The sequence below is a fragment of the Giraffa tippelskirchi genome, chromosome 5 (genome assembly GCF_054371585.1).
Source record: "Giraffa tippelskirchi isolate mGirTip1 chromosome 5, T2T-mGirTip1v1.2.pri, whole genome shotgun sequence".
NCBI classification, from domain to species: Eukaryota; Metazoa; Chordata; class Mammalia; order Artiodactyla; family Giraffidae; genus Giraffa; species Giraffa tippelskirchi.
Window position 1 is genome coordinate 20,829,535 of NC_137279.1, and position 20,104 is coordinate 20,849,638.

Consider the following 20,104-nt stretch of genomic DNA (forward strand, 5'->3'; position numbering starts at 1 on the left):
CAAAGGCATTAAAGAAACTTGTTCAAGAGTCAGGGCCCCTGTTGAATCCGGAGCCTGTGACATTGTTTTGTTTATTGCTATTTCCTCGGCCCTGAAATTCCCCGTCATTCAGGAGAAAGACCACCCATCGTTCCTATGGGGCTTCCACCGCGTCCACTTCTCTGACTACCCTCTACCGCCCCCTCGTGGAGCTCTGCTGCCCCTGTATCGTCACTAGCGACTAACGCTGGCTGGGCCCCTTGGCCTGTTTTCTCACTCCTCAAGAGGCGATAGGAATTAGATTTCACAGAGTTGTGGGAAGATTAAAGAAGGTGATGTGTAGAAGAGGACCCTGTAAAAACAGAGAACATTAGCCATTTGGTAAAATATTAAGGAGCCCAGTGTTCCCCTGTTTTCTTACAGGTTAATATGGACTCTTCTCACGAACCAAGGGTTTGTGATCCTCCAAGAAGGAAATATATCAATATCAATTTTTTTCTTTAAATTTTGTCCCCAGCTATTGAGATTAGGGGCACCAGGATGAAATTTGAAAATTAGTGACTAGTAGTATAATTTTATTTTTATCTACCTCCCAATATTGGAGAAGGAAATGGCAACCCACTCCAGTATTCTTGCCAGGAGAATCCCGTGGACAGAGGAACCTGGCAGGCTACAGTCCATGGGGTCACAAGAGTCAGACATGACTTAGCGACTAAACCACCAACCACCACCTCCCAATATTCCTGTGTATGTATGTATGTAATGTGTCTGCCTACCCATCCTTCTAAGAGTTTTGCTTTTTTAAAAAAAGAGAGCTCAGAATCAATGAGTGGCCGCACTGCAGGCAGCCTAACGGGCATTCCTGGCAAATCAGAAAATAGACAACAGCCTCCTTTAACCTATGTTCTGGCCGGGGCTGTATTACTCAGGCAATGTTCAATTTTTCTGCTGCTTTTCAGTGTTGTGGGGACAAGCAGTGGGGAGACTGGAGGCCACACTTGGCAGTGATTCTGTCGAATCAGGGTGGAGACCCGGAGCTGTACCAGCGCACGATTGTCAGCATGGGGGACACCCTGGGTAAGCAGAGACCAGCTCCATCCCCTCCTCGCCTCTGTCTCCAGGCCAGCTTTAAACACCCTGTGCTTAGACTTAGGTTCTGTGTTGGGCCCGAGTCTATGCCTCAGGCATTTCTTTGACCAGGAGCCTCAGTGTTTTGGGGACAGAAAGTCCAGGGAGAGGAGTGTCCTTCTTGCCTTTCCGTTTCCCAGATTTCTGCTGTAAGCAAGTGCAGGCCAGGCCCCTGAGACTCCGGTGTCCCGCCGCCGCAGGAGGCTGCCCTGAGTGGTTGATTCCTGTGCCCGGGTCAGAGTCCCCAGCAGATGGAGTTAACACCTGGAGCATCTCCCCTACTGTTGTTGTTAGTCCCCCAGTGACCCAGCTCAACCAGATAGGAAATTCTATTTTTTGCCCGAGCTACTCTGGGTAACTGTGTAGGCTTTATTTCTATCATCTCTTTGTGAATGTGGCCTTTTAAACACTTAGGGGCTGTTGGATGTTGCAGATCAGTGGTTCTCAGATTGGGTCAAGGGACAGAATATTTAGAAACTCATTGCTTTGTGGCACTTTGTGAAATACTGCTCTGCTAAACTTAAAATAGCTACAGGTAAAGTTGTGCCCAGTCAAATGACAAGTTATTCAGCACCTGGGTAGAAAGAACTAACTTTTGTTGAACCTTCTTGGGTGCCAAGCTAATTACTTTGCCTACTTGAATTAACTCAGTGTTGAAGTAATGAAAAAGGTATGGGAGAACATTTAAAAGCTGGGAACAATTTGGTAATGAATGTGATTTTTATGAGCACTGGGAAAAGTCTTCTATTGTTTGATTTTAGCGGGGGAGGCATTAGCATTAATGCCCCAAGAAGCCTAGTTTTAAAACCGCAGCTTCCAAAGGTCTGCTTCTCTGCTCAGCTGTAGGCATTTCTTTCCTTTTTCTCCCCTTCCAGAAGGACTAAAATGCTTAGAGACGTCCTCATCAAAAGTCCATTAGGGGGAATGTGAAATAGTGCCTTTTTCTGGCTGAAGAGAAGTGAAATGTAATGTCGGAGGGCAAAAATGGGGTGGGAGAGGGAGCGGGATTTGGGGTCTGTGACTCGTGTCATGGGAGTTTGTTCTTTTATTCCCCCGAAGCGCTCCGCTCTGACCTCAGAGCTGCTCCCTAACCCTCTCCCCTCCCACTCGGATGGTGGGTCCCTCCCTTTGTGGGCGTGTTCCCTGACCCAGGCTTGTTCTCCGCCTGCAGCTGGGAAGGGGCTGGTGGAGGCTGCTCACTTCTGCTACCTCATGGCTCACGTGCCCTTCGGCTACTACACCGTGAAGACAGACTACTTGGCCTTGCTGGGCAGTAGCCACAGGTATGCCAATCTTCTGGGGGACAGAGAGTGGGGAGGACGTCTTCCAGGGGATTGGTTTAGTCCTAGGTGGGTTTCAAGGCTTCATTTTTCCATTGTCTTTGGTGAATTTTCAGCTACTGCTGATGGTTTTTCAGCACAGGTAGGCTCTGGGCTGAGATGCCGGGAAGAGTACAGCATCACACCGCCAGGGGTCCTCAGGCCCAGGCCTTGCTCCCGGAAGCTGCGAGCTGGTGCCTGTGGGTTGTATTGTGCCCCTCTGGCCACTCGGTGGCGCCCTGGCTCCATGACCAGAGACTGACTCTTGGAAAAGGCTAATACGAACGAGCGCGGTGGCTTGAGGCTCTGCGTTAGGCAGCCCTGGACCTATTCTCAGAACCGGCCTTGGGCAAAACCTGCAAGTGGGAGAAGTTTGTGTTTCGCCCCCACATCTTACACTGACTTGACACACAAGCTACTCAAAGTCAGGCCTGTCACTTATTCCCTGCTGGCCATAACATTAGACTTCTTACATAGAAGGACCTTGATAAGCCCCCAGACAGTGAATAAATGGATGAAAACACCAGATTGCTCTCTAGCCATGCTCCACATTCTGGATCTTTCTCTCTCTCTCTCTCTCTCTGTGATAGTTAAGATTTCCTAAGCTCTTACATTGTACCAGCTGTTTTATTTGCACCATTTCCTTTAATCACTACAAGTTTACCCTGTGAAGAAAGTGTATTTTTAAGCTTCATTTTATAGAGGAGGGAAAATGAGGCACAGAGAGGTGGAGTAACAGGTCTAAGATTGTACAGCTAAAGTGGAGTCAGGTTGGCCTTGGAATCCAGACTGTCAGGCTTTTCTTCGTAGAAGTGCATCGTCTCATGACCTGTCTGTCAAGGTCATGGTCTCTGATGGCACGTAGTTAACTCGCCAAAGAAGCCTGTCTGGGCCAGGTGTGACAAACAAGCGAAATGGGTTATGCAGCGTCCCAAACCCTTTTGGCACCAAGGACTGATTTCGTGGAAGACAATTTTTCCACGGATTGGGATTGGTGGGGGGAAAAAAAACTCTTATGGTTTCAGTATGATTCAAGTGCATTACTTTTATTGTGCACTTTATTTCTGTTATTATTATATCAGCCCCACCTCAGATCACCAAGCATTAGATCCCGGAGGTTGGAGACCCCTGGGTTAAGGTGTCTCTCTCCTGTGTATTGTATGAGGATGTTTCTGGAGATCCAGCCCTGACCCCAGGGGAAGCCCCAGTGATTATGGTTTCAGCCCCCACGGCAGCTGTTTTGGGGCCCGTGGAGACTCTGAGGGCCCCCCAGATCACGATCATTCAGTCTGCTCTCTCACTGGAATGAGCGTCCAATGTAGGGACTGTCATTTGATTTTTGGCTCTGCGGTGCTACCCTCTTTTCAGGGCCTTCTTTCTTCAGTGCTCCCAGAACATCACATGGCTCCCTCTTTCCTGCTCTTCTGCTTAGGCTGGGGTGACCTCTCCCAGACACCCACTCTGGGCTCTCAGGGCACTAAGGCTGGCGCTCAGCATGGTTACAGGGGGGACGTAGTGCCCCTCTGAGCTGGGCATGAGAGCATCTTGCCTTAAGTGACCCTCCAGGAAAGATGGCAGGAACCGCCCCCACTCCCTGAAGTCCCCTCGCTTGGCCCCCACCTTCCCCCAGAGCCTTTGGGAGCACAGATTCTCCTTCTTCTCTTGGAGCTGCCCCAGGGATCAGCCCAGGACAGAAATTCTGCCGTAAATGGATGCAGCTGGTGTTTGGCTGTCTATGAGTGAAATCTGTCCCCCACCTGCCCTGACCTCAAACTCTTTTATTGTTATTCCCTGGTTTTAGTCAAGAGTTTTTGAAATTTGCAACAACTGAGGCTATCCAGAGGACGGAAATCTTCGAGTACTGTCAGATGCTGGGCCGTCCCCGATCCTTCATCCTTTCTTTCCAGGTAACTGAACACTCACAAGGCCTTATCTGCATCTGATGGCTGTGGGCGGCTGGATTCTCAGCCTTGCTCTCTGGCATGTAGTGGCTAGGCTAAGTCATCCACTGGACTTTTCCTCATGAGCTGGAGTGTGGGAAGGGTTAGGATTTCTTTCTTAGGTCCCCTCAAGGTCTCCGTTTTAAGATAGGAAAGCAAAACATGGCAGCAGCCTCTGTGCTGCGAGCTCCTGCCTCCCTCCTGACAAAGGAGAATCAGGCAGACGTCCCTGTGGCCCCACCTCCTGTCTGCTGCTCCTTCAGCTCTTCTGTCTCCAAACGGCTCCATCTTATCCTGGGCTCCACGGTCATCCTGCCAGGAGCAGCCCCTGGTTGCTCACCATTCTCTCTCTCCTCGACCTGCTGCTCCCATCTCTCTTGGATGCTTCCATCTTTAACTCTGGAATTCCTCTCTGCTCTGTCCTTTGGCCCCTGTCCGTCCTTCTTTCCCTCAGGGCTGCAGGTGTGTAGGCAGCATCCATATCCAGGTTCTAACCTGTCAACCTCTCTACTGGATGCCCTGGTGTCCCCTTTGAGCCCCAAAGACTTCTTCAGTGATTGTAGTGGGAGTGTATCTGGTGGCAACAACACACACACACACAGACCACTACCACCAAACACGAAAGAAAGCCTTGGAAATGAATAGATTACTGTCTATAGAGCAGTGACCCAGTTAGTATCTTCTGTAAGGATTTTACCAAAGACCCATCTTTTCCAGCGCAGCCCTGCCCAATGAGCTTGTTTGGGTCCATGTAGGTCTTCAGTCTCTATCTTTCTCTTCTGTAGTCATCCCACCTCTCAGCTGTCTTTGGACTGATAGCGGTGAGATTAGCTGTTTTTAGGGAATGAGTTTTACACACCTGACGCTGTGCTGTGATCATCTGACTGTGTGATTTCTAATTCTGTGAGGCAGGCATGATTACCCTCTTTTCACAAAAGAGATTCCAAGGAGTTACATGCTATTGGCTCACATCTCTTGCAGAGAAGGTGATGGCACCCCACTCCAGTACTCTTGCCTGGAAAATCCCATGGACGGAGGAGCCTGGTAGGCTGCAGTCCATGGGGTCGCTAAGAGTCGGACACAACTGAGCGACTTCACTCTCACTTTTCACTTTCATGCATTGGAGAAGGAAATGGCAACCCACTCTGGTGTTCTTGCCTGGAGAATCCCAGGGACGGGGAGCCTGGTGGGCTGCCGTCTATGGGGTCGCACAGAGTAGGACACGACTGAAACGACTTAGCAACAGCAGCAGCAGCAGCACATCTCTTGGGTACCATTTGCTCTAGGGACTTTACATGGATTATCTCATTGAATCTTTACAACAACCAAGGGGTAGTTCGTAGTATCATCCCCATATTAGAATGAGGAAACCGAGATGCAGAGAGGAGGTGGGTGAACTAGCTTCATGTTCCATACCCAGCATAGAGTTGGGGTTTGAACTTGGGTCTGTCTGATTCCCAGCCCCTTTGTACTCCATCTGGCTCTGTCCCTCATGCTTCTCTGAACCCTTACCTGTATCTGTCTGTACTCTCTGTCTTAGCCTTGAAGCCCCTTGCACCAGAGGCATTTTTTTTTCTTCTTTTATCTGTGCCCCTGGCGCCTGGTCCTCTGCCCCCCACACACCAGGCTTCCCAGAGATACAGGCTGCCTGATAAGAAGTGGGGAGGCTGGTGCATTTCCATGGTGACCAGTGCCTAGGGAGACTCAGCTGATGTGCCTTCTACCCTGTTCTCTGCAATGACGGAACTGCAGGCTGGGTTTGGAACTGTGCCTATACACAGATAGAATGCCCTAAATGTTGCAAGGCCCTCTTTAATATTTGGACCCAGAGTTAGAGGAAGCTGGCAGTCCACTGACTTCCAAGAAGTCTTATCTCCACTTCTCTCTTTCTGGCCCTGCTCCTCTTCGCAGGTGTATAAGCTCCTTTATGCTTCCCGTCTGGCAGATTACGGCCTCACGTCCCAGGCCTTGCATTACTGCGAAGCCATTGGCACAGCCCTCCTGAGCCACGGAGAGAGCAGTCACCCTGTGCTATTAGTGGAACTCATCAAGGTGAGCTTCTCAAAGGGTTCTCTGCAGGTGTGTTATCTTCAGTGTTCAGAGAAAGCTATTGTAAAGCGGCTCAGGCCCCATTTCATCTTCTTTGAACATGCTATAAAATTGGAGCCCCTGGCTGTCTTTGACCACATATGCATGCCCAGATGTGATAAGCAGAGGCCTGACGCTGCATAAAGAAGGATGCTATGGGTAGGAGGGGCGGGGGGCGGGAGGGGGTTTGAAATAGGGGGAGTGGAAACCAGGCGTGTGCTGTGCAAGGAAGTCATTCTTGCATCTGCCTTTTTGGTACAGTAAAAATGCATGTTATGGCAAACCATTCTAATTATAAAAGCTGGGCTTAGAAAATATATTTTAGTGATTAAAATGGGAAATGATCCTTATTAAAATGCTTTTAAATGCATGGAATATTTTATCACATGTGAGATACATTCAAAAAAGAGAAAACAAAAACATCAACTTTTAGTTCCTGGGAAAGAAAACAATCAGGCAAATAGTTGTTCCAATTAATTGAAGAAAAATCCATTAGCTGAGAGTAGAAAGGCAGCCTACCGTCAATTTTTGCTTGGCTTTAAATGAGGCCCAAGTGTTGGATTCTGTAGCCAGTAAAATCTGTGCTACTGAGTGCCCTTAATGGCAAATTTCTGCCAACAGGATGATGATTGTAGGCAGCTCAGGAGCCAGAAGGGAGGAGTAGGAAAGTTTGAGGACTTAATGATGGGATGTTGTTGTTGTTGTTTAGTCATTAAGTTGTGTCCTATTCTTTGCAACCCCATGGACTGTAGCCCATCAGGCTCCCCTGTCCATGCGATTTCCCAGGCAAAAATACTGGAGTGGGTTGCCACTCTCTCCTCCAGGGGATCTTCCTGACCTAGGGATCAAACCCGCGTCTTCTGCATTGGCAGGCAGATTCTTTACTGCTGAGCCACCAGAAAAGCAATGAATGAATAGTCTTGCAACATAAGCAGTCCTTCAACCGGCAACGTGGGCGTCACCTCGTGGGGGGCTTGTTAGCAATGCCGGATCTCAGGCCCCACAGACTTCTGGGATCGGAATTAGCATTTTAACAAAATCCCAGGTAGTTCCTACCAGCTCTGAAGTTTGAGAAGCACTGCTCCTGAGAACAGCTTTGCAGAGACATAGAGCAGAGTAGCAGTTTCTCCTCATATTTTATTTAGTATCTAACACCAGGATGGTTTAACTGTTTATGTTGCGATTCGAGGAAGGTATCTGGTGAATTTGCTATTCGGCAGTTCTTTGTCATCTGATTTACAACTGAGCAAAGGCTTGCTTTCTTCTTTTTTCTCACTGCTTCTCCCCATGGTCCATTTCTCCTACTTCTCTTCCTCCTTTTCCCTCTCTTACCATCTGGAAACCGGGCACAGCTGGCGGAGAGACTGAAGCTGTCAGATCCTCTGGTTTTAGAACGCCGCCGCCACCGAGGAGACAGGGACCTGGAGCCGGACTGGCTGGTGCACCTTCGGGGGCATCACAGGGAGCTGCAGGTGAGGGGGGGGGACGGTCAGCGGGGTGGGCCTCTGCTCCCCTCTTGGCTCCTCTAGACACAGGGTAGGCAGGCACTGACGTTGGCAAGTCCCCAACACCGTGGAGGGCTGTGGGGTCCTCTGTCCCCAAGGAAGCACGGCCTGATGGGGGAAGGGGTAGCATTCAGCTTCCACCACCACCCCTCCACTAACGCGCTCCCCTCCCGGTTGGAGAGGTTTTCCTGTGTTCCCCTGTGAGACAGTGGGACCCTCTCCCAAGTCACCCGGCCACCCTTCTCTGTGGTCCCAGAAAATACATTGTATGACCATCAAAGCTTCCGTCTCTCTCTGTGAGGAACAGTGGCTCACAGTGGCCCGGTGTCACTTTCACGTAATGTAGGGCAATTGCTTAAAAGACTTCCGGACCTTTCTTTTTTTTTTTTTTGGTTCTGACAATTGCAAAAGCGGCTGGTAGTAATTGTCACAGTAATTGGAACAGGGCCTCCTCCATTTCCTTTCTTCCTCTGTTGCTGAGAAAGGGGCAGGCGGATTTTTTTTTTAGACACACGTGGCCCTTGCTTCCCCCATGTGCTGTGGGCCCTGGGGCCCATGGTTTAGTTCCTTCCTCTTGCCCCTTCCTCTGGAAGGGGAGGATGCCCTGGCCTCTGCCTGCTGTCTCTGAGCAGAGTTGAGAGGTAGGAAGACCCGCGGGTCCCCCACCTCCAACCCCTCACAGCCCCCACATTCACCTGAGGCTCCCTTACCTCATCACTGCTGAAGTTGCTTGACTTCATTTCAAATCATGCTTCCTTGTTCTTGTTTTTCTTTGTGTCACCTAAGAGGATTTTACTATATCTTAACAGCAAAAGAAAGCAGGAGACGTTGGGGGTCCTCACTCTGCTCAAGCGGTTATTTCAGAAGCCAGAAAAACTCCAGGTACCTAAACTAATGAACTGAGTGTGTAAATAGCCGACTCTTGGGATCTGATTATAGGAGATAACCTAACAAAAAACGTTCCCCCTTCCTTGCCTGGAGTGCCTTCCTCACCCGTGTCAGTCTGACCTGTAGTCTAGGTTTCTCTCTACACAGCCCCACTGGCCACAGCCTTCCCTGACACTTCTGTGTCCGCATTGTTGAGTTTTTGTTTCACATTCAGGCTTTAATCTTGTTGTTGCTGGGTTGTTATGTATTTGCTTCACTAGTGTCAGTACCATCTCCCTAGGTGGATGCGTTTCTCGATGCCTGAGGTGGTGGATCATCTGTATTTCTTGTTAGTGGTGGGTACCTTGGAAGTGCCTGTGGTGTTTGAGCATCAGTTGCCGCACACGTGAATTAGGCTTCAAAGTGTTTTCAACAGATCCCTCCTTCTCCCTTAGGATGCTTCAAGTGTTGGCCTGGGCAGACATTGTTATCCCAGTTGACTCCATGCTGTTTCCCCAAATAGCACTCACTGGTGGGGTGAGGACGGGGTCTCACGGCTTTGCTTCCGGCTGGTTCCCAGCCTTTTGTACCGCCTTTAGGGATGATTAAGGGGATAGCAAGGATGGGCAGGCCTTGGTCTCTGTTTCCCAGCTTTGCTGCTGTGTCCCAGAATTGGTGAGGGGAGAGGTATGCGGGAGAGCAGGCTGGGTGCTCCTGAGTGGTCACTTCCCCTGCGAAACAGCCGTGTCTCCTGTCACCCTATCAAGCGGGTAGGTCAGCCGACCTCACTAGTTCCATCATTTGGGCCAACCGTTGTCCACGTCCGCAGTCCACACCTTGGTCTGTCTCGTTAGCAGCACAGCAGAGCCAGAAACAATGTCACCAAGTCCCCTTCCTGGGCCAAAGCTCTTTATCTTTCAAAACAAAGCCATCATTTCTGTAGTCTGATTTGGGTTTTAAGTTGAAACTTTCTAAGTTCCAAGTGCCCCAGTCCATTAGTAAATCCATAAAAAATGTTTATCCAAAAGCTAAAAAGTGTGGAGTTAGACTAGATGGTCATTTCTGCTATCCCAACCCCCTGGTTTAAAAGGCTCAGAGATCATACAAGCGGTGAGGGATACAGTTTTGAAAACTCTAAGTCCTAAATGGCGAGAGGTGTTACAGTCACCACTGTGTTGTTCTTGCCACATTGATGGCCACGTCGACTGGCCTGTCCTCATCACTGCTCTCCAAAGAGCAGCCTTGTTCCAGGTGTTTCGTCTGCACAGAGGCCACATTACAGGTCTCACCTCTTCTTTGTTCTGTGTCCTTAGAAAACACTTTCTATCAGGATCTTTCTGGACCTCAAGGCAACTCAGAAGCCTATGGCGACCGCTCAGCTCTGTGGCCAACTCCGGAGCAGTTGGGCCCGGCCCAGCCCAGCCCACAGCAGCCCGGCTCCTACCCAACAGGTGGAGGTTCCGGGCAGTTGGGGGTCCCGGTGCCTCTCTACTCGGTTCCTGAGACCCATCTGCTGGGGACCGGTGGCAGCATGGCAGTGACAGGGGCTCCCGGAGGAAGAGCCTGGGAGGAAGGCCAGCAGATACATCTGCCCCCTGGTAAGAGCTGCCAGCAAGGCAGCGAGCCTTGGGTGGGGAGGTGTGGAGGGGAGCAGCAGAGGAGGGTGGTGCAGGGGCCAGTGTGAGATGTGGGGTGGGAGCTAGTGAAGCCCTGGGTGGTGGGTGTGCATGTGATTGAGGGCCTCCGGGTGTCAGACCTGGGCTGGTAGCTTCGCGTTCATTCAAGGGAGACGGCTCTCTCCCATTCCAGCCCAGCTCTCTGCTGGGACAAGCACAGCACAGCCTCCAGCAGCCACTCCGGCCCTCCCTTTGGATTCCGTAGTTTCCAGGAGAGAGGCAGTAGAAGGCAAGACAATGCCACTGGTGCCTCCAGCTGCAGTTTAGGCCAAGTCCTCTTTCTGAAGTCATCTGTGTCAGGGGCTGCAGGCAGAGGCTCGTGCTTCTGTCCTGTCCCATCAGGTCTTGGACAACAGGGGCTGAGTATGGGTGAGCACTGCTGAGTGATGCCAGGGAAGTGCTGGAAGCCAAACAGAAGGATCAGATCTTAGACCTTCTAAGATAAGGTCCTGTCCAAGATGGGAGGCTCACACAGAGGGGAAGGCTGGGAGGATCCCTGTGATCCAGCCTGACGTGGCTCTCATTTTCAGGGTTCCTGTGGAATGATCTTGGTTTGGGGTGGAGGTTGGGTGAGTGGCATGTTCTGGGGTGGCTGGAATTAAGAGGCTTTTGCAAATGACCTCATATTTGTTTTGAGGCACTTGGGGCTGTGTGCTCAGAGCTCCAGCCACTTGGCAATTAGGAAAGCTGACTGTGTTCCCATTACCCTTCTTTAGGATAGAAGGGAAAGGCCCAACTTCACATCCTGATTTCTGTTGTGTTTTGTGCCATAGGAGAGAACACAGTGTCTCCAGAAACCCTGCAGCATCCTGATGGGCAGAAGGCTGTTTCCAGACCCCAGGTGAGAGGACAGAGTCCCCAGATGACACCACCCACTCTGAGCTGTGGATTTCCTCCAATTGCCCCAGTTTCTCAGCCACATGCAGGCACCTTCCTGTACCTTGCACCAGCCCTTTCTTCCACATTGCACCTTGTTTCTTTCTACACCAGATCCTGAGAGGTGGAGAGGAGGCTCATTCTTGTTCACGTTCAGTCCTGCCAACCTGTGTCCATGGGGGCAGGACTGGGTTTACCTCTGGTCTCATACATCAGCCCCCTCCAATGCCCTCTTCTTGCTGATGCACTGAATACTTGCTGTGCTCTGTGCCATCATGTAAGACTCTTGATATTTCTATCTTTAACATTTTTACCTTACTTTATTTCTGAGAAGGACCTTTGGCTGCTGTGTCTCTTCTCTTCAGGTCTTGGAGGTAACCATGTCTAGTTAATCATCTATCCAGCTGTTGAATGAATGAATCCCTTCTCTACTAATAGGCATTGCTGGTCCAAATTTAAGATACTGTCTAGCTTTGCCTGGTTGAAAGTGATGTCATAGAACTATCTTGAGTAGTAACCAAGCTACAGACCTTGAAACTTGTTTTCCCTCTAAATTAGTGCTTTGCTACTGCTGCTGCTGCTGCTGCTAAGTCGCTTCAGTCGTGTCCGACTCTGTGCGACCCCACAGACGGCAGCCCACCAGGCTCCGCCGTCCCTGGGATTCTCCAGGCAAGAATACTGGAGTGGGTTGCCATTTCCTTCTCCAGAGCATGAAAGGGAAAAGTGAAAGTGAAGTCGCTCAGTCGTGTCCGACTCTTAGCGACCCCATGGACTGTAGCCTACTAGGCTTCTCCGTCCATGGGAGGATTTTCCAGGCAAGAGTACTGGAGTGGGGTGCCATTGCCTTCTCCATTAGTGCTTTATTGTTATACAAAATCTGAAAAACAAAGAGAAAATGTCATATAAAGTGTCAAACAGACATCACTCAGAATCTCATAGCCAAATAGTTTCTTTTCTTCCAAATATGTTTTCTTTGTACACATTTCTCATGCTATCTTAAAGCAGAACCTTCCTATGAAACCTTTCATAAGTCTAAATGATGTGAAGGGAAGAAGCAATTACCTCAGTACACATCTTGCTAACAATGCATAAAATGAATTGAGATGAAGCGCAGATGCTCACAGGTACGGTTCAAAGCCACGAGAGATGCTGAGTGTAGTTTCCGGGGAAGGAGCTTAGTGGGGCCAGTCTCACTGCTTGGGATACAAGCTACCTCTATAATGGCTCCTACAAAACAAACACTGAATGCTTTTTGCACTTTCTGATTTTTTTCGTAAAAATCCTCTTTGGATTTTGTTTTGTTTTGCTTTGTTAATGAAAATAGGTACTAATGTCAGTCTTTGGTAAAAGCAAAGTTGTATGATACAAACGTTCAAAAAGTGAAGGAGACCCATCTATATATGTGTATATATATGTGTATATGGGCTTCCAAGGTGGTGCTAGTGCTAAAGAACGCACCTGCCAATGTAGGAGACTTAAGAAATGCGTGTTTGATCCCTGGGTTGGGAAGATCCCCTGGAGGAGGGCATGGCAACCCACTCCAGTATTCTTGCCTGGAAAATTCAATGGACAGAGGAGCCTGGCAGGCTACAGTCCATAGGGTCACAAAAAGTCAGATATGACTGAAGCAACTTAGCACACATGCATAAATGTGTATATATATATATACACACATATATGTGTTTTTAAATGGTTGAGAACATATGTAGATGAAGCTTTATTTTCTATTTTTAACACTGTAAAATGAGATTTTCCATGTCGTTCTTAAATATGATTTTTAGTATTGGTGTGATAAATTCACTGTGTGGAAACATCATTGCTCATGCATTTATTCATTCACAAATACTGAGATCCTGCAGTGTACCTAGTCCTGTTATTGAGGCTGGGAATACATAGGGAACTAGACAAAGCCTGCCTTCATGGGGCTTCTGTTCAGCAGAGATGACTGCAAATAAACCACTGTACGCTTGAGGGATATTCCTTTAGATGGTGTGGGAGGGAGTACGTCTCTGAGCTCAGCATGGAGGGTGGACATGAGCCAGGTGAGTATTCAGGGAACAAGTGTTCAAGGCAGAGAGCATAGCAAGAGCAAAGACACTGTAATAAGATTGAGCTGGTACAACTGAGGGAGCGTATGGGCTGCATCTAGAGAGAGGGATGAGGGCACTCCGTGGTGGTCCAGTGGTTAGGACTTGGCGCTTTCATTACTGAGGGCCTGAGGTCAGTCCCTGGTTGGGGAACTAAGATCCTGCAAGCTGTTCAGTGTGGTCAAAAAAGTAAAAAAAAAAAAGTGAGGAGAGGGCTAAGAAGCAAGACCAGAGAGACAGAGAAAGGCAGGATCATAGAGGGCCTGGTAGGCCCTGGAAGGAGCTTGGATTTTAATTCGTCTTTACTACTCTGTTAAACACTTCAAGTGCCTCTCTTTTCCTTTTCTTTTCTACTCCTTCTCCTTACTCCTCCCTTCCCTTCCCCTTATATGTAAACCACAATGTTGGACAGTCTAATATATAAGCCCTTGTGTATTTCTTGAATTACTCAATCAGGAGAAATTCCTAGAAGGAAAGTCAGACTGCTTGGGTTTGAATCCTTGCTTTGCCCTTAACTAGCTGTGTGACCTTACACAGGTTGCTTAACTTTTCCGTGTCTTAGTTTTCCCATATGTTAAATGGGGTGATAATAAGAGTACCTACCTAACAGGATAGTTGTAAGGATTAAATGACTTGCTATATATAAAATGCTCAGAATACTACTTGGTACACAGTAAGTTCTATACTCATTAGAATAAAAAATGAAACTTTTTCTCTATTTGCCAAAGTGTTTTTTCTAAAGGTTATACCAATTATCTTTTTCTGAGAGTGCAAATTGTAAATACAACACAAAAGGACAAATACTGTATGATTCCACTTATGCAAGGCTTCTAGAATAGGCAAACTCATAGAGACAGAAAGCGTAGAGGTTCTCAGGGGCCAGAGGGAAGGAAAAATGCAGAGTTAGTTTTAATGGGAACGGTTTCTGTTGAGGTTAATGAAAATTTCTGAAAATGGAAAGCAATGATGGTTATGCAACATCATGAATATTCTAATACACTGAACTGTATGCTTTAAGTGGTTAAATGGGTAAACCTTATGTGATGTGTTGGGTTGGCCAAAAAATTCATTTGAATTTTTCCGTAAGATGTTACAGACAAACCTGAGCAAACTTTTTGGGCAACCCAATATATTCTACTACACACACAAAATTAATACAAAGGGATGTGGGTGTATTTTACTCCCCCCTGGCTCACAGTTCATCTTGAGCAAGTCAGCTAGGAAGCGAGGTCTGGGATGAGTTAGATTCGGTGGTTGTCACCTTCCCTGTTCTTTGCGTTTAGGGGTTCCCTGAAGGGTGTTTCCGGGTTCTCTTCGTCTCCAGTGGAAGCATTTCATACCCCTGCTCTAGGCCTTGGCATAGTTCTGGAAACCTGATGCTCCTGGGGACTAGTAGCACAGTGGCCCAAACCCTGCAGGATTAAGGATAATCTGAAGATTGAGACTGGGCTCTGGCCTGTCCTGAGACCTTCAGCAAGTTATTCCCTGTGGCTAAATCGTGGTTCCTCATCAGTCATATTAGATCCTGTAAGGCTATCCCCGCTGATTCATCAAGCAGGTCAGGTGAGGGAGTACATGTAAATGTGCCTTTGTAACCTGTCAAGTGCTATAAAGATGTTGCTTTTCTTTTCCCTGATTCCAGGTGCCACTGATTCCCAGAGCTCGAAGTACTTCTGAGAGTTCCACTGTATCAGTCAAGGAGGACGAGGAGGAGTCCTCCGACGAGGCAGATAAAAAATCTTCCCAAAACACCGTCCAGAGAGAGAAGCTCGGAAACGTGAAGGAGAATGCAAAGGTGGAGGGATCTTTTTCTTCCCAGATGGTGGCACAGAGCTGGGGATCTGGGCTCTTGTGGGGTCCCCTCCTCTCCTGTCTCACCACCATCACAGTGAGGGGGTGTTAATCTCCACTCTACAGACCATAGAACTCCCCCTCTCTCTTCCAGAGCCCAGGGTTTGGCTGGTTCAGCTGGTTCCGCTCAAAGCCCACCCACAATGTGTCCCCCTCTGGAGACGAAGACTCGTCTGACAGCCCGGACTCTGAGGTAACCTTGGGTGGAAGGTTGTGGGGGGCTGGGCAGGGAAAACTCCCTCTTCTGTGGCCCCTTCTGAGGAAGTTTCCTCAACTCCAGGAGGGCCCGGAGCTGGCATCTCCACCCTGGTCTGGATGAAACTGGTTTTGTGATGGGAGGTTGTGGGAGACAGATTGATCCAGTGAGGGGAAAGGCAGATGACGAAAGGCCTTACAAGTTAGGATGTAGAATTTTAACCTTTGAGAGCCAGCAGTGACTTGGATTATTGAGCAGAGGAGTGGTATGAAGAGAATGGAGTTTGGTGGAGAGGAGGCCAGCCCTGGTTGAGGGTGGAGGCCGCCATGTGGGCACTGCAGGAATGCAAGCAGGTGGCATGGATATGTTGACCATCAGTGCCACCCTCCTTTCTCCACTAAGCAGGAGATGCCCAGGGCAGCGTCTCCACCTCAGCCCAGCCCAGGCCTCTCACTGACACCTTCCCCAGATCCCCAGTCTCTGCTGGGTGCTGGTGCCATCTCCAGGGAAACAGGTATGCCAACCTCATGTCCTCTGGGCCCTCTGTGATCCTCTCTGCACTCCCCAGGGGTGGGTGGAGGAGCCTTCTGGGAGTGGAGGCTCTGCTGTCCTGAGTAGTTGGAACACCCCCGACTCATTGCTTCCTAGGTGGAGATGAAGTCCGAGGGTCAGCGTCTGGTGCGGGGACAGCTGAGGGCCCGGGGAGTGGAGGCTTGTCAGGACCCGAGGTGAGCAGCCCACCTGTGTGTGAGCTGAACTTTCATGGGGGCTGGAGGTGCTGCCCTGTGAAGGCCTGACTTGAGAGTATAGAGAAAGTTTCTGTAGTAGTTTGCTAGGGCTGCCAGAACAAGATGTCATAAGACTGTGCAGTTTAAACACCAGACAAGTATCTCCTCACAGTTCTGGAGGCTGGAGAGCTGAGATGGAGGTGTCCGCAGAGTGGGTTTTTCCTTGGCTTGTAGACGGTCATGTTCTCCCTGTGTCTTTATGTGGTCTTTCCCTGGTGTGTGTCTATGTCCGAATTCCCCCTTCTTACAAGAACACTGGTCATACTGGGTTAGGGCCCACTCTGATGACCTTTTTTTTTAATTAATTTTTATTGAGTATGGGGCTTCCCTGGTGCCTCAGATTGTAAAGAATCTGCCTGCAATGCAGGAGACGAGGATTTGGTCCCTGGGTCAGAAAGATCCCCTGGAGAAGGGAATGGCCACCCATTCCATTATTCTTGCTTGGATACCTTTACAGTGTTGTGTTTGTTTCTGCTGTACAACAATGTGAATCAGCCATAAGTATACATATATCTGCTCTTTTTGGATTTCCTTCCCATTTAGGTCACCATGGAGCTGTGCAGTAGTTAATCACCTCTTTAAAGACCCTGTCTCTGAATACATTCTGAGGTGCCTGGGTTAGGACTTCAAGACAGGAAGTTGGGGGCAGGAACATGAGTTAGCCCATCACTGCTTCCTTACATGATGTCTAGAGAGTGGCCTTGGGACTTCCCTGGCAGTCCGGTGGTTAAGACTCTGTACTTCCAGTGCAGGGGGCACAGGTTCAATCCCTGGTTGAAGAAGCAAGATCCCACATGTCACAAGGCACAGCCAAAAAAAAAATGAAATGAAAAAAGGGAATGTCCTCTTTCCCTGTCCCCAATAGGAGCTAGAGTTCACCAGTATCCCTTGCAAGGACTGTGATAAAGCCTTGACTAATTGTCTAGTATAGATTTCATGACAATTGCTAGGAAAACAATTTTATTTCTTGGGGCCTGGTTATGGTACTAATATAGTATTTTAGGCCTTTCAAGGAATACGAGGTTACTTTTTACGATGCTATTAGTACATTTTTTGTGGCCGTTTCTTCTCACACAGCAGCACCTGAGCCTCTGCAAAGTTCTCCCAGGCCCCGGGGGTAGCTGTGCCCACTGGAACTGTTTGTTTAACTCAGGATTCCCTGAGCTCTATCACATTTGCATCTTTCTTTTAAAAATTTTTTAAAATGTATTTATGATTTGTTTATTTTGACTACGCTGGGTCTTTGCTACTATGTGGGCTTTTCTCTAGTTGCAGTGAATGGGGGCTCCTCTCTCGTTGCAGTGCATGGGCTTCTCATTGCAACAGCTTCTCTTCTTGCAGAGCACAGGCTCTAGGCATGTAGGCTCAGTAGATGTGGTGCACAGGCTTAGTTGCATGTGAAATCTTCCTGGACCAGGGATGGAACCTGTGTCCCCTGCACTGGCAGGTGGGCTCCCATCCACTGCATCACCAGGGACTGCATCTCTTGACCAAAGTTGATTCTCAGGAAAGCCCCTGACATTCTAGAATCCAGGAAGTGGTGACTAAGAGGATTTTCTATTATTTTCCATCACAGGGTGTTTCCACTGAGCTCTACTTCAACGCTGGGGTTCTGCTTCCTCCACCCCCCGTGAAAGGGAGTGTTCCTCTCTACAACCCATCTCAGGTTCCCCAGGTAAGGAGGTCCTGAGGGAGAGGGGTTCAGAGCATGGGTTCTGAGTGAAGGAGACCCAGGTTTATAACTTACTGATAACAACTTACTATGCCTGAGTTCTTCAGCAATGACTAACCTCTGTAAGTCTCAGTTTCTGCATCTGTAAAATGGGGTTAGTAGTAACTACCTCACTGGATAGTTGTGAGGATTAAATCAGAGCATGTATGTGAAGGCTCTGGCACTCTGAAAATGCTCAGTCAGTGTCACTATTATTAATATTTCTCTTGACCTTTCGTAAGTCTTAAGACTCAAAAGAGACAATTTGTGTCAGTGTTAATGGTGTGGTTGCACCAGCACAGTGTCCTGAGGGTGAGGGGATCATTGCAAACTTTGGTTGAAACTAAACTCCTTGCTTCTGCATGATCTGAGGCAGACTGCTTGCTCGGATGTGTTATTGGCTTCTCTTCTTTATAAAATCAAATTTCTTTCTCCTTATTTAAGAGGTAAAGGTGTTGTGTGAAAGTGAATAATGAGAATACCACATAGGAAGCCAAATGCTCCTGAGGGGTTCTAGACTTTCAGGATGCCTAAGCTCAATCCAGCCAGTCAGCCCTCAGCAGAAACACACTTGGGGTTATAACCTAGTGCTGTGCTTGTCTTCTTCCAGCTCTCCACGATTACCAGCCTGAACCGGCCAAATCGCCTAGCTCAGCGCCGCTATCCGACCCAGTCATGATGAGAAGGACCACCCATCCCAGGCTGGTCTCCCTGAAGCACAGCTGTTATGTTGTTCTTGTTAATTTCGCAGCCCCTCTGCCCTATTTGGGCCCCAAAGAGGGTTGTGCTAGCCAGTTGCTTCCACTGGATATGGAGAAGGCAAGGGGACAGGGTCTCCCAGGACACAGCTCAGTTCAATCTCTTAAGATTAGCTTCACAGTGATGGTGGAAATGACGTCTTCAGGTGGAAAAGCTGGGTTTAACATCAGACTGGAGGGAAGTGGGATGCCATGGTGGCAGCATTGGGGACGTGGCTGTAGATCCTTGGGAAAATCAGGGCTTAAGAATTCCTCTGCGGGAATTGAAGATGACACCGCTGGACTCTGCAGCAGCAATTACTTGGGGAGAGGCACTCAGAGCAATATTCTAGATTAACTTTGACTCCTTCCACAGCCTTAGTTACAGACCAATTCATGGCTCTAGTTAGCAAAGGATTTTTGAATCTTGGAAACTTGATCATTGTTTCCTGTCATCATTCTCTCTTGGATGACATTTCGGCAGTTTCCTTCTTGGTTTTGGTTTGTGCACATTTTTTTTTAAATGTGGTTCAGATTAATTATATTTCTCTCACTTTCTTAGCTGGTCCTATTTTTTCACATTCTGGCATCTGGCTATCAAGTTAGATTGCTGTAGGCATCATATTGTCATGGTAACTACTGAACCTAATGATGCAGATGGATGGAACATCAGTGTAATAAAGGATGGAAAATGTTCCCTAAAAATTCACCCCTTCCATAAGAGGAGGATTGAGTGTCTGAGATTGTTAATACTTCCCTTTCTCCCTCAGGCCTTTGTAAATTCATGTTCAGAGGGTCAGAGGAGCCTGAGGGAGGAAGGGACCATCTCAGAAATTTCCATTTCTCCTTTCAAACCCCTAATAGGAATGACTCTTGCTGTTTGTCAGATTTGTTGAAAATTGCTCCTCACAAAGAACATTTCTTTGTATGTGTAATTGTACATACAGGTTTTGTACTTTAATGTACTATGGTTCTGATGTTGATAGCGATTAAACCAGATAATTTTGTAGCAGATGCTTGTCTCTGGCTGATTTTTGCAGAGGGAGAGTGCACACTGCGTGGTCTCTTCCCTGAGGTCTTTCTAATAATGGTTTCATTGGGTGATAAGGTGCAGACAGCTGGAAAAAGCCTTTAATTAATGGAGAATCTAGGGGCTGATCCTCTTAACTTGTCCACCGTTATTTTTATGATTTAAAAAAAATGAACAAACCCTCCTCTCATGAAAATTAGTTACTCCGTTAACTGAATGTTGCACCTTCTGTCCTCTAAGACGTTTATTCATCTCTCAGATTAAATTAGGAAATGCACGTGTAAGTGTTTTGCATCTAGAAGGCCCTCAGTGACTGCTGTTCCTTT

General features: G+C 48.2%; 1 protein-coding gene across 1 annotated transcript in view; it reads left to right on the top strand.

Annotated features, from left to right (window-relative positions):
• Positions 1 to 19,760, top strand: part of SEC16B (SEC16 homolog B, endoplasmic reticulum export factor) — a 63,343-nt gene extending 43,583 nt beyond the window's left edge. Inside the window, exons 13-26 of the mRNA XM_081493882.1 lie at positions 939 to 1,056; positions 2,279 to 2,390; positions 4,228 to 4,333; positions 6,278 to 6,418; positions 7,807 to 7,926; positions 8,769 to 8,841; positions 10,140 to 10,424; positions 11,276 to 11,343; positions 15,108 to 15,260; positions 15,411 to 15,509; positions 15,915 to 16,026; positions 16,161 to 16,240; positions 17,877 to 17,975; positions 18,622 to 19,760. Coding sequence (XP_081350008.1) covers positions 939 to 1,056; positions 2,279 to 2,390; positions 4,228 to 4,333; positions 6,278 to 6,418; positions 7,807 to 7,926; positions 8,769 to 8,841; positions 10,140 to 10,424; positions 11,276 to 11,343; positions 15,108 to 15,260; positions 15,411 to 15,509; positions 15,915 to 16,026; positions 16,161 to 16,240; positions 17,877 to 17,975; positions 18,622 to 18,690 — 1,635 coding nt within the window. The 3' untranslated portion in view covers positions 18,691 to 19,760. The remainder of the gene's footprint in view (positions 1 to 938; positions 1,057 to 2,278; positions 2,391 to 4,227; positions 4,334 to 6,277; positions 6,419 to 7,806; positions 7,927 to 8,768; positions 8,842 to 10,139; positions 10,425 to 11,275; positions 11,344 to 15,107; positions 15,261 to 15,410; positions 15,510 to 15,914; positions 16,027 to 16,160; positions 16,241 to 17,876; positions 17,976 to 18,621) is intronic.
• The last annotated feature ends 344 nt before the right edge of the window (positions 19,761 to 20,104 follow it).